At 46.1% G+C, this 13657-nt stretch overlaps 1 protein-coding gene across 1 annotated transcript in view; it reads left to right on the top strand.

The window, feature by feature from the left end:
• PRKCDBP (protein kinase C, delta binding protein) overlaps window positions 1-13657 on the top strand; it is a 21391-nt gene that overhangs the window by 5985 nt on the left and 1749 nt on the right. The window contains exon 2 of the mRNA XM_014533318.1: window positions 40-47. Within this exon, the coding sequence (XP_014388804.1) occupies window positions 40-47 (8 nt within the window). The remainder of the gene's footprint in view (window positions 1-39; window positions 48-13657) is intronic.

Below are 13657 nucleotides of genomic sequence, written 5' to 3'. Positions count from 1 at the left end.
GCAAGTCAGGTCTTGTTACACAGGATGTGGTCATCTCTATGGCGCGCACGTCCCTTGATTGTCATTGGTTAGTTTAAAATCCCGGGCGTGGCCAGCAGAAGCTTGGACTTCCGGGAAGAAGGTGGCACATGGCCAAGGTAAGATGGAGCACTTACCCTGGGGCAAGATGGAGGGCATAGCCCTTGCCCTTTCAGAAACCATAGGCTGTGTGGCTTGCTGAAGGTCACACAGCTAGTTCTGTCCCCCAACTGGTTTCCTATCTTTTTTTAAAAATATATGTTATTGATTTTTTAAGGAGAGGAAGGGAGAGGGATAGAGAGTTGGAAACATCAATGAGAGAGAAACATTGATCAGCTGCCTCCTGCACACTTCCTACTGGGTATGTGCCCGCAACAAAGGTACATGCCCTTGACCAGAATTGAACCTGGTACCCTTGAGTCCGAAGGCCGACACTCTACCCACTGAGCCAAACCGGTTAGGGCTGGTTTCCTATCTTAAGCCTTATCCCTCTCCAGACCATTTTCCACACTGCCACCAGTGGGAGCGTATAGAAAATCCTTCCTTACAATCCTCCAATACTCCTCTACTGTGTATAAGATAAAATAAAGTCCAAGCACTTCACAGTGGCATGCAAAGTCCTTGGCTGTTCAGTTCCTGCCACCCTCAGCCTTTCCCTACTCCATTCTAAGGATCAGGCACACAGGGCTGCTGGAAAGTTCCTGAAGAGCTGTGCTGGTGATGCACACCCCACCCGAAACCTTCACCCATACTGCTCCTCTGCATCATAACATCTCTCTCTTCCATTGGACTATACGCTCCTCTACAGGAGGGGCCTTCCTAGAGATATTCATTGCAGCTCTTTTGTAACAACAAAAATACCACGAGTAGAGGGTTGGTTAAATTGGTAAAATGTGACTTAGTGTTCCTTCTAATGAAATATTCTGCAGTCATTAAAATGAATGAGAGCTCATGCCACCTTCCCTCAAACCCCACCCAGGATCTTTGACAGAGGGTGAGCAGACCCAAGCCTGATGTTCAGAAAGCTCTGCACAGGACACAGCCACCAGGCAGAAGTGGTTAGGAGGATGAAAAACCTACCATTCATACAGCCTGGAAGATGGATGTGTCATTGCTCATAATTGCACTTTAATAATCATTCTCAAAATGTTGGCCTTCTGACACCAAGATTCTTATACTATCCAAGTCAGGGACATTTGTACTAAAGGACTGTAATAATGATTCTACTCAATTGGACACTGGGAACTGCTCATTTCACATTTCTTATGACACAGCAGAAAGGGGGGAAAGGGTGCTAGTGTTGATTAGGATGATTTGTCTTGGCTACTATTGGAGAGAATGCTTTCCCCTCACTCCCGATGGTTTATTTCACATGGAGGAAGCTTCTCTAGAGTGACACTCTTGGCCTCTCTCCCCAGAAAAGGAGTCAATAACTTGTTCTAATGACAAATTTCTCTCTTTGGGAGTCAGGTTGACACAAAAGTATGTATTCTGTAGGGCATTTTAAAGGGACTTACCTCAGTGGGGGAGACCTCAGTTTTCTTTTCTTTTTAAAAAAAATATATTTTATTGATTTTTTACAGAGAGGAAGGGAGAGGGATAGAGAGTTAGAAACATCGATGAGAGAGAAACATCGATCAGCTGCCTCCTGCACACCTACTGGGGACCTCCTACTGGGGATGTGCCTGCAACTAAGGTACATGCCCTTGACCAGAATTGAACCTGGAACCTTTCAGTCCACAGGCCGACGCTCTATCCACTGAGCCAAATCAGTTACGGCGAGACCTCAGTTTTCTATTCTGACCCATGATGAGCCTCTCTCTATTTCTGGGGTTCATTATTAGAAAGTTCATTTGTCCAATGATATATGCCACCTTCTCCAATACCAACTTTATCAATAATAAAAATAATATTTTGACTCCTATCTTTTAACTGCTTTTAAATCCAGGAGAGGGAAGGGGGTATTTATTGGGAGTCCACAGAACTTCAACATCTGATTAAATGGACCAGGAGCCTTAAGAAATAAACAGGAAGCCCTGGCCAGTGTAATTCAATTGGTTGGGCATTGTCCTGTGCACCAAAAGGTTGCCAGTTGGATTCCCAGTCAGGGCACATGCCTGGGTTGCACGATCCCCAGTAGGAGGTGTGCAGGAGGCAGCTGACCAATGTGTCAATCTCACATAGATGCTTCTCTTTTCTCCCTCTCTTTCTAAAAATCATTTAAAAATATATTTTTTAAAAAAGAAATAAACAGGAAGTAGAATTTGGAGACCCAACTGACATGTGAAGAGGCTTTAGTGAGGCCAGGGCTCATAGCTTAAGGTTTGGGCTTCAGAGTACTTACATAGAAGAGAGAATAGTATGCCCTGGCCAGGCATCTCAGTTGGTTAGAGTGTCATCCAGATATACCAAGGTTGTGGGTTTGATTCTTGGTCAGGGCACATACAAGAATCAACCAATCTATGTATATAAAAAGCCAGCAACTGGAACGCCGTACCCAATAGGGGGTGGGGCCAATGGCCAACCTCCTGCAGCCCCTTCCTCTACCTGGCCCCACCCCAGATTGGCCCCCCACACCCTGATCAGGGGCAGAGCCGGCCGGCCAACCACCTGCGGCCCCTCCCCTCAGCCAGCTCCATCTCTGATCGCCCCCCCCCCCACACACACACACCAATCAGGGGTGGGGTTGGCTAGCCAACCTCCTGCTGTCTCCTCCTTCCAACAGGCCCGGTCCTGATCCACCCCGATTGGGGTGGGCCAGCTGGACCCCAATCATGCATGAATTTGTGCACTGGGCCTCTAGTGAATACATAAATAAGTGGAACAACAAATCAATGTTTTTTTCTTTCTCTCCCTTCTTCTCTCTCTAAAATCAATCAATAAATTAAAAAAAGTGAGAATAGTATATGTAATGCATAGTGATTCATGTACTCATAACCCACCTTAACAATAACTGGAAGCCAATCTTATTTATCTGTATTCTCTAACCCTCCATTTAGCACCAACCTCCTCCCACCCTTATTCTACCTTATTTTGAAGTAAATCCTCAACATGATATAATTTGACTTATAAGTAATTTAGTATATTTCTCTAAGAGATAAAGACACTAAAAACTTGACTAGTTTTTGTAACATGGGTTGTTTATTGATGCATTATAACCTCCATTGTATGGTTAACAAAACTAAAGACATATGGTGCAAAGCCTTCAGAGTTAACATCTGTGTGGATGTTAACTCTGAAGTTAACATCCCATAAAATTGTAATTCACTTCTTTTGTGTGCCAGAAGTGTTTAATTGATTTTATTAGTTTATCTACTGAGATCAGTAGCCAAGAATATTATTATTCATTTCTATCAGGTTTTGACTACAGTGCCTTCAACTGTGTGAGAATTAAAGACACTTAAGAAAACACAACCACAATACCATCATGACAGTCAAAACTTATTTTCTTAATATTATATAATATTCAATTAGCACTCAAATTTTCCAGGTGGTCTCATAATTTTTTTTTAAGTTTTAAAAAAAATCAGTTTTGAGGTTACTTTCTGTATATATCCCTTCTAAATTTTTTTCCTTGCAATTTATTGGTTGAGGAATCTGGGTCATTTGTCATGTGGGATGACTCACAGTATGCATAAACCCCTATGATATCATTAAAGGTGTTTCATTGTCTCACATATTGCTGGTGAATTGGTAGTTAGATATGGACACTTGATCAGATTCAGATTTGATATTTGATTTGACCCCTCTGGGGCAAAAGGGTCACTTCTCTGGTAAATTTTGGAAGAATAAATCGGCATACTCAACACTACTTCTCTGATTCTTTCTCTTTAGCCAGGCTCTCCCAGGTTACACACATTCTGTTCTCTTTCTCCATGAAGTAAAATTTAAAGGGGTCTTCCCTGGATAGTTGGGTGGGTGGGAAAGGGAGCTATGGTTTTCTTTCATGGTCTGTGAGTGGGTGGTTTAGTCTCCTTAATCATGGGGGTTCAGTATTGAATGATGTAACCACATTTGCCTATATCAACGTTATTAGTAGTATTTTTATTTTGAGCTCTCATTTGCCTTTAACTTTTACATTATTTCTCAACTGATTCAGAACTTGGGCAGGGAACAGGGGACTCCAACCACCAACAAGGATGAATAGACTAGCCACTTTTAGTAGACAAGCTCCCCTGCCTGCCTTGCCCACAGATCCTGTAACACTCACCACAGTTACCACATTCATCTCATTCTCTCACCTCTGGGCAACAGCCTATTGGATCTGATCCAGGGCTATCAGTCAGATGTTCACTCTCTTTCTCTCTCAAGAGATTCAGCCAAGACATAGTGTGTAGTCATTTGACAGTAGGCACTTGAGCTAGATTTTCTCACCATGTGTATTGCTGATAAGCAGGGACAGAGAGCCAGGTTGGGGGCGGCAGCATGGAGCTGGCCCATGGAGAGTAATAGAGCTAAGAGATCAGGAGGCTTTGGGAATCAGAGGGAGAGGCCTGGCTCACTGATCTCCTTGTTCTAGTTCCCCAGACTTTTTGGGTGTTGTTGTTCTTAGATTCTGTGAGAGGGCCACTTGATTCTAAGTGTATGAGAAAATTACACTCACTGGACTCGCTGAAGAGAGATCACTGCAATTTTTAGAAGAACTTTCATGACAGGCTCTTTTGACATACAAGCCAAGGAGTTGGAATATGTGTCAAACCAGGACTAGAGAAAGAAAAAGTGTTTTCTGATTATTCAGGAGAGGAAGGGAAGAGAGAGAAAGTGTGTGTGTGTGTGTGTGTGTGTGTGTGTGTGTGTGTGTGTGTGTGTGTGTGTGTGTGTGTGTGTGAGGTGAGGAGTTGTGGGGGTAGACTCTGATGTAGACATTGATGTGACATTTCCCATGACCAACCATCCAAAACATCAGAGTTCCTCCCTCTTGCAATAAGAAATTTTCAATTTTCTTAGTGAAAATCGATGAAGAGGCATTGCCTGACACGATTCATGCAGAAGAATTAAGGCAGCAAGAGGAAGTATGGGAGCCCTGAGCGTGTTTGTGTGTATGTGTGTGAGGGGGGTATAGAACTTTGGACTTGAAACTGTGGTTTGGAACTAACTGTACCTAGATGGTATCTGGTCACTGTGAATGCCCAGCCTCCCTCACTTCCTCTTACAGAGGACAGTATCTAATCTACATGAATACCCACAAGCTTCAGTCTTATTGCCTCTCAACTTTGTCATCTCTGCGGCACTGTCCTATCATCATGGCTGTTTTCACCCTGCTCTCAGTTTGGCCTGTCACCACCAGGAGCTCCATGTTGTAGCCCACTTAGTGTCTCTCTCTAATAAATCAAAGGAGGATGGTTGGGCAGATCTTTCTTCCTCTTACAGTTCTTTGCCTCTAGTCTTTCCAAAATTACCAATAGCCTTGGTATTTGTATACAGGTTTCTTCACAGAGAGTTGAGGAGATTTCAGAAGGGGAGTTCAATGTCAATGAGGGAAGGATAGAGCACTCCCTATTTAGACTTTCTCTTTACTTCTCAAAGGGATGGTAGCTGCACATCAACTCCTTCACAAGCCCCCTGGCTTTTAGATGTACAACCTTTCCTTGTCCATGGGCCCTCCTTTTAATATTTGTTCAATTCAAAATCCCACCAACTTCCATTCCCTTCACAGGAAGGGATCCCACTTCTTGGCTCTCTCTCTCTCTCTCTCCAAATTTACCACTCTTTTCTTACCTCAAAGTCCTAAATCAGAGTGTGCCAATTTGAGATGGGCCCCCAAGACTCTAGGCAGTTAAAAATGATGCCTATTGTTACCCAAGTCTTGCAGAGTTGTGGATATAGGAGTCGGGGTGGGGGTGGGGGATGATGACAAAAAGCCTGGATCTGTAACTAGTTGTGGATTCAGATCTTCCTGGTTAGGTTTCCTTTTCAATATTCCTACATGTGTGAGTGGAAATCTTGGCAGTTCATTGATTAATACAATTGTTATATTAGCTCTTCTACTGCTCCCATAAAACAGACATTAATATTTAGAGAGTACTCATGTTGAAAAAGGATATATTTCCTCAATTAGAAGGGCCTCTCGCCTTTTCCCCAGAGTTAGCGAGTCCCATTATTGTGCAGAAAAGAGGTCTGGTTTCTTTCCTGCTCTGCCTGGGAAGCTATTGAAATAATAAATAAGCTATATTATCCTTTAATGGCTCCTCCCTTTCGTTAATTCAGGAAGGGCTCCAGACTCAATAAATTGTTTCAACACTCTGCTTTGGGGGTGGGGTGGCTGCCAATCCTTTTACAGTAAACCTACCTTCACTTAAGTTAACCGAGATAGTTTCTGTTCTTTGCAACCAACTGATCCTTGTTTAGAAGAGAAATGGATTCTGGGAAGTAGGTTTGCAGCAACAGAGCCTCGAGAGAATGTGGTTGCTGTCCCCACCTTTGCTGCCTGGTGCAGAGTGCTGAAGACTCTCTCATCCTGGGTGAGGCCTAGCTAGCTTGAATGGCCTTCCATTCATTGCAAAAAAAGTGATGCCCGAGTGAGATCCATGATAACAGAGGCCTGGAGAAATTTTTATTCTGCCATGTCTGGTGGAAAATGTGAATTAAAATATTAGTACAATTCTAGGCTAATTCACCAAGGGTTCAAACTCTTCTGAAGGTTTGGATCGGTTCATCTGGTAAAGAAACTATAACAGGTGTACATACTGTTTAAGAGCCTGGGCAACATGAGATGTGTTGTAGAGGACAGACAAATAAAGATCAGCTCTATTTCTTCAACTCAACCATCCATTTCTTATCTAACTGGCATATTGGAATTTAATTTCAGCTTATTTTTCTTTTAGTTTGTATATATTTAACTCAATCTGTTTTCTGAGATTTTAACTCTAGTCTTAACTGACTTCCTCCCCTCTCTTTTGTTTCCCTCTTTCTCATACTATTTGACACTTAAAATCTTTCCTATTTATTTCCCCCTCTCATTCTAATGGTCCCAGATTGACTGAAAGGATGAGAGGGGAGTCCCTGACTTGGACAAACACAAGTTTTTGGCAAGGACTAGGTAGTGCAAGCAACTTTCTGGGAGATGGATCATGTGAGACAGTTGGGGTCAGGTGGGTGTGTCTTTCTGTACCCCCTCCCAGACATCAAGTCCTGCAAGATTTGTGCACCACATGGTTAAGCTGCAGGACTCTCCTATGGTAACTGCTTTCAGTTTTAGCCAAGACACTATGGCTCACCCAACTCCCCACAATAAGGAGGAGTGATGGTTAAGCAGCAGCTGCCATAAACAGGCAAGTTGAATAGCCAATGGTGGATGGATTTTGCATAGCATATTATCTCCAGGGGACTCGGTGGATCACTGTGATACCATCGCACTTGACTGGCTGGGATTTTGATACCAAAAAGCTGGGGCATCAGTGTCAAGGACATCCCACCAGTCTCAGGGATCGTTCTTACCCTTGAGTTAAATGGGTAAGCTGGCAGACCTATTAAAACAATTTTTCCCTTTTCAATGCCTTTCAGACCTGGCTGGCTTAGCGAGTGAATTATTATACACACGGTCTGATTCTGAGAGCCTTCACCTCTGTTTCTACAAGGCACCGAATCCAAACAGAATAAGAAATATTCACTATGGTACTTTGTGTTGTGCGATATCACTGAACCAGGCCAATTGCCTTACAGTGGGCTGGGATGCAAGAGCTAATGCTATTCTTTGCCCAAGATAGGCTCACTTCTCCCCCTTCCCTTGTTAAATAGGATAGCTAATATAGCTTCTTTAGACACCAAACAAATGATAGTTGTTTAGAAAAAAATCTCATAACTAAACACCATCCAACTAATGTGCTAAATCATACCAGTCATATTATTTCCCAGTTGGGGTAGTAGTAAGTGGCTCCTAATGACTTCTCCTTCCTTGGGCCCAGCCCCAGATACACAGGGGGATGTTGGTACTATGATAAAAGTGGTTGCAGGGCCCTAGCTATATATAATTTCCTGTAAGTCATCTTGGTCAAGGCTATCTTCAATGCTCTATTCTATCTCTCAGTCTAAAGGGCTACCTCTGAGTTAGGCCACACCTCATGATCTGCCCTGCCCTTTACTCTGTGGGTAGCAAAACTTGTTCCTGGATTGGAGGCTGTAGCTGAGTTAGCTTTAGGTAGAGGATGCAGTGGCTCTGATGGTGGCTCCTCAGTGATTTGTCCAAAAATGCAAGCTCAAATTCAGGCGAGGCCTCCCCCACATCAAGGCCCATTGAATTCCTGAGATTACAGAAAGAGGTTCAATAGAGTCTATTCAGTTACTGCTTCTCTAGGTTTTTTTTGCCTTTGGAATGTTCCAGGACATTTTTTCAGGAGGAGCCCAGCTCTCAAATCCTGACAGTTGGCTCCAGCAGCAACCAGATACTCCAAAGTTCTGGGCTCCTGCCAACCTCTGTCTCATCGCAGGTGCATGGTGCTCTGACGCACCCAGGGTGCCTCGACCAAAGCATCCACCCATGGCATGTTGATTGAGTTACTTAGTTGGTAAACTTGTTTTTTTTTCTGCCCCTCACTTGCTGTTGCCCCAAACTTATAGCTCTTTTAATTGCCCGTGGCACAGAGCTCCTTCATTGTGTGGAATGGCCATACCCTTTCCGTAGGCAGGATGTCAATGACAAAGGGTGGAAGGTAGTGCCTGTCCACTGTGGCTCATTCCCTGTTAGAAGATAGGTAGTTCTCTGCTGCACGTTGTTACTTTTGATTCAAAGGTTAAGTCCCTGGAGGATGTCCCTGTTTGTCTGGCAGCTGAAAGTGAGGCTCAGGATCAGGGATGTTTTTTGTACAATTAACTCACATAATTTTTTTCCTATTTAATAGTCAAAGACTGCTGGGCTGTATTGCTATGTGAGACCAGCCATTCCAATTTACAAAACAACCCAGGAACCCCTGGTGACTTTTTCCACTGGTATCTGGTAGTAAGCCAGCAATTGTCTCTTAAAAGCAGTATACTTCTCAGCTGCTGGAAGCATTGCCTTAGTCCAACATCCTAAATACTTTTGCTATATTTTTTTCTTCTAGGATCTGCTGTCTCACCCCTTCTCCCCAAACTGTCTTGGTGGGAGAGACAGAGACCTCAAATCTCATCTTTCTTTCTGATTTATAGGGCCCAAGGGGTAGAGTTGACCAGACTGTTGGCCTGTAACTTGGCCAGGGCCAATCATGGAGGCTCCCCTTGTTGCAGAAGATCCCAGAAAAACCAAGCGACTCTTTGAAGAAGTGGAGAGACACTGTTTTAATTACACCGGCGGACTCCGGGAAATAATTTCCAAATCAGAGTACCGAAACCTGCAGGGACCTTCATTTTATATCTCCCTGTGGTCTTTGTCCCGCAAATATGGATTATGCTTCCGGTCCTTTTTGTGGGCTTTGCAAGAGGCCCTCAGGTGTTGGGGGTCTCCAGGCCATATCTGATGGCCTGGCCTGGTGCCAGCAATAACACCCCTCCCTCTGGGCAGTGCACTGTTCACAGGTTTATTGCCTCTGTAACAGATTCTGCAAGACCAGTTTCTGGGAAGGAGGTAATGACTTAATTATAGGTTAGCTTGCTGGCATGGATTCCAATTGCTAGCCCCCCAAATATCAGGATTACATTTGAATTAGCCCTTTTTAGCCTTCTCACCCTGAATCCATTAAAAGTATGTGGTCTTTTGGATAACCCAAGATATGGAGTGTATAAGAACTCCAAGGGGGAGCATACACTGACTCTAAAACCCAAACACTCCCATGAGCTTCTATGGGATATAATACACGTTTCACTACCTGTCACAGGGTCAAGTACTGTTACCCCAGGAAAGCCCTGAAGGCACATGCTCATTTCCCCACCCCACCTGGCCCTGCCCCCAGGAATGATGTTAAGAACTGCAGTGTCCCCCAGCCTGCGTGGCTCAGTGGTTAAGTGTCGACCTATGAACCGGAGATCACAGTTCGATTCCCAGTCAGGACACATGCCTGGGTTGCAGGCTTGATCCCCAGTGTGGAGCGTGCAGGAGCCGATCAATGATTTTCTCTCATTATTGATGTTTCTATCTATCTCTCCCTCCCTCTTCTTTCCTCTCTGAAATCAATAAAAATATATTTTAAAAAAAAGAACTGTAGTGTCTCTGCCTCTTTGTTCATTATGATACCATCCAAGGCACTGGAACCTTATCTGTCCCTTTTCCTTTTCCCTCCTCTCACTTAAGTCAAGGGAGCAGCCAACTGTTCTTGAATCAGGCAGAGACAGAGACAGATATGTAATATGCAGGCAGGTCCAGCCCTATGAAAGGTGCAATGGCTTTTATATATATACTAGAGGCCCGGTGCACAAAAGAGCAGGGCAGATCAGGGGGTTGGGGTGCCTTCCCCTGTCACGAACAGAGCAGGGCGGATAGGGAGGTTGTGGCCCTGCCCCCTGTCAAACACAGAGCCGCAGGGCAATCAGGGGATTGGGGAGCTCCCCCCTATCAGGCACAGAGCAGGGCAGATCAGGGGGTTGGGGTGCCTTCCCCTGTCACGAACAGAGCAGGGCGGATAGGGAGGTTGTGGCCCTGCCCCCTGTCAAACACAGAGCCGCAGGGCAATCAGGGGATTGGGGAGCTCCCCCCTATCAGGCACAGAGCAGGGCAGATCAGGGGGTTGGGGTGCCTTCCCCTGTCAGGAACAGAGCAGGGCGGATAGGGAGGTTGTGGCCCTGCCCCCTGTCAAACACAGAGCCGCAGGGCAATCAGGGGATTGGGGAGCTCCCCCCTATCAGGCACAGAGCAGGGCAGATCAGGGGGTTGGGGTGCCTTCCCCTGTCACGAACAGAGCAGGGCGGATAGGGAGGTTGTGGCCCCGCCCCCTGTCACACACAGAGCTGCAGGGCGATCAGGGGGTTTGGGCGCTGCCCCCTGTCACGCTGATCCCGGTGCCGGGAGCCTCGCTGCTCCGCTGATCCCGGTGCTGGGAGGCATATTACCCTTTTACTATATAGGATAGAGGCCTGGTGCATGGGTAGGGGCTGGCTGGTTTGCCCTGAAGGGTGTCCTGGATCAGGGTGGGGGTCCCCACTGGGGTGCCTGGCCAGCCTGGATGAGGGGATGATGGCTGTTTGCAGCTGGTCACACCCCCTTCAGGGTGGGGGTCCCCACTGGGGTGCCTGGCCAGTCTGGGTGAGGGGCTGAGGGCTGCTTTCAGGCTGGCGGTTGTTGACTGAAGCTCCCAACTGCTCCTTTTTTTCTTTTTTTTCTTTTTATTCTGGGCCAACTTTAGCTCTGGCTCTAGCTCTGAGGCTTCCGCTGCTGAAAGCAGGTATCTGGTTTGTTTGCGTTCTATAATCGAAACAATGTATAACTCCAGCTCTGAGATCCCGGCCGGCTGAAAGCTGGTTTCTGGGGTTTTGTTTAGCTTCTATATTTGTTACAATGTTTCTTAGAGTTGCAGCTCAGAGGCCGGCAAGTCAGGTGGGGAACGTTGGAGTCTGCAGTCACTGGAACAAGCGAGCCTCCCTGCTTGCTTCCAGCTGCCTGGCTGCTGGCCGCCATCTTGGCTGACAGTTAATTTGCATAAGGATATGCTGATTAGCCAATGGGAAGGGTAGCGGTCGTACGCCAATTACCATGTTTCTCTTTTATTAGTGTATATCAGTATATATATATATTGATTTTAGAGGGAGAGGGCGAGAGAGATAGAAACATCAATGATGAGGGAGAATCATTGATTGGCTGCCTCCTGCATGCCCCCCACTGGGGATTAGCTTGAAACAGGAATAGAACCGGGACCTCCTGGATCATAGGTTGATGCTCAACCACTGAGCCACGCTGGCCCAGTGGATTTTTTTTAAAAACATATTTTATTGATTTTTTTACAGAGAGGAAGGGAGAGGGATAGAGAGTTAGGAACATCTATGAAAGAGAAACATCGATCAGCTGCCTCCTGCACGCCCCCTACTGGAGATGTGCCAGCAACCCAGGTACATGCCCTTGACCGGAATCGAACCTGGGACCCTTCAGTCCGCAGGCTGATGCTCTATCTGGTCAGGGCGGATTTTTTAAAAAAATAAAGCCAATCCTTCCTCATAGTATGCTATGTTCTGGAAAGGGGATGGGCCAGTGTATAAAAGGAACCCTTGACAAGCATTTTTTTTCCCCCTGGAATGTCCATGTAACCCAGTGGAAACATTCTGGGGGGCTTCTGAGAAATAAATGTCTTAAATTTTAAGAGGGTCTCTTCTTTTCTCTTGATCTTGTGCAGAGATATGAGGCTTGGAACTGCTACAGTCACCTTGCTCCCAGCCTGGGAATAAACTGACACCTGTAGGGGACACAGTGTAAAGAACCAGATTTGGAGCTGTGACTGACCCACATTCAATCATCACCCTACAATGGTCTTTTTCAATTATCTTTGGATTGGATTTCCTGTTTCTAAGAGCTGTTTTAATCGGGTTGTCTGTTCCCTCAGTTTGAAAGCATTTTAACTGGCACATCGTGACGGGTGTCTCTGGACAGATACAGTCCCACTGGAAGAGATGGTGATTCCCATCTGGCCTCCGAGGGAGTCCATTTTTCTTGTGTTAAGCAGAGGGGTCAGGCTCCATGACCTTGTATTTGTAGAAGTCGGTCATCAATGGGACATCACCAGGTTTCTGGCAATAGTTGCCCATCCTCTGCCGTACTTCTGTGTAAGTCAGACCTCGGGGCCTTCCAGACTCACTTAACCATCCTGAATGACACAGTTTCTCTCACGGTTGGTATCAAGTGGCCTCACAGATTAGCTGAGCAGAGAGATCACCAGTATCAGCAGATTGCTTGGATTTCTAAGCCTACCTTTGGTTTACCAAGGATTGCTAAAGACAAGGCATTGGATTTTCCAAACTGAACATTACAAATTCATGGCCTACATCTGTGCTCACTCTCCTCCCCTTTCCAGCAGCAATTTCAAATCTCCTTCACTTGCAGCAAATATTCTCACCTATTTCCAGAAAAAGTTAAAAAACAACTTCAGGCAGCAGCCACAACCTACCTCCACGAAAACAAAGATACCTGCACTTACTCTAATCCTCATAAGGATTTCAAAGGAAATGGCGTCCTGCCTGCCCTCCCAGCTTGGGGTGCAGCAGCTGGGCGCCCTGGGCTTTCCCCAGGAAGCCCAACGAAAGGGAGGGGAGAGAAATAGAAGCAAACGGGGTAATGCTACCCAACAGTAAGCGCTAGAGAAGCAGGAAATGGGCCCTGCAGCTAAACCCTGGCGAGGACTATTGGCAACAAACCAGAGGATGCCCCGCCCGCCCACAGTTTCCATTGCGCAGCTTGCCCAGCCACGAAGCGAGGCCTCGGGCCCAGGCAGGCTTAGGTCCGTAGTGGAACATTGGGAACACCCAAGAGCCTCCCCAAGGCTGCCAGTCTGGGGGCGCAAACACAACCCCCAGAGGCATAAGAGATCGGAGGCGGGCGGCTGAGCAGGCCCCTCTGGTTATCCCTGGGCTGCGCTAACATAAACACTGTAGTTTCTCTGCCCACCTGATGTGGACAACAACATTTTCCATGGCTCGCCCTTTCTGGTGGAGAGTATGTTCCCGAAAGAGGCACACCAGGGAATTGGGGCCGAGAAAAAGTCAAACTCAGAGTGAGTTTGCGGGATGATGTGGAGTTGAGACTGGGCCA

This window comes from Myotis brandtii, unplaced genomic scaffold (genome assembly GCF_000412655.1).
Source record: "Myotis brandtii unplaced genomic scaffold, ASM41265v1 scaffold966, whole genome shotgun sequence".
NCBI lineage: Eukaryota > Metazoa > Chordata > Mammalia > Chiroptera > Vespertilionidae > Myotis > Myotis brandtii.
Note: the sequence above shows the minus strand (reverse complement) of the source record. Positions and strands in the feature narration are given on the sequence as shown.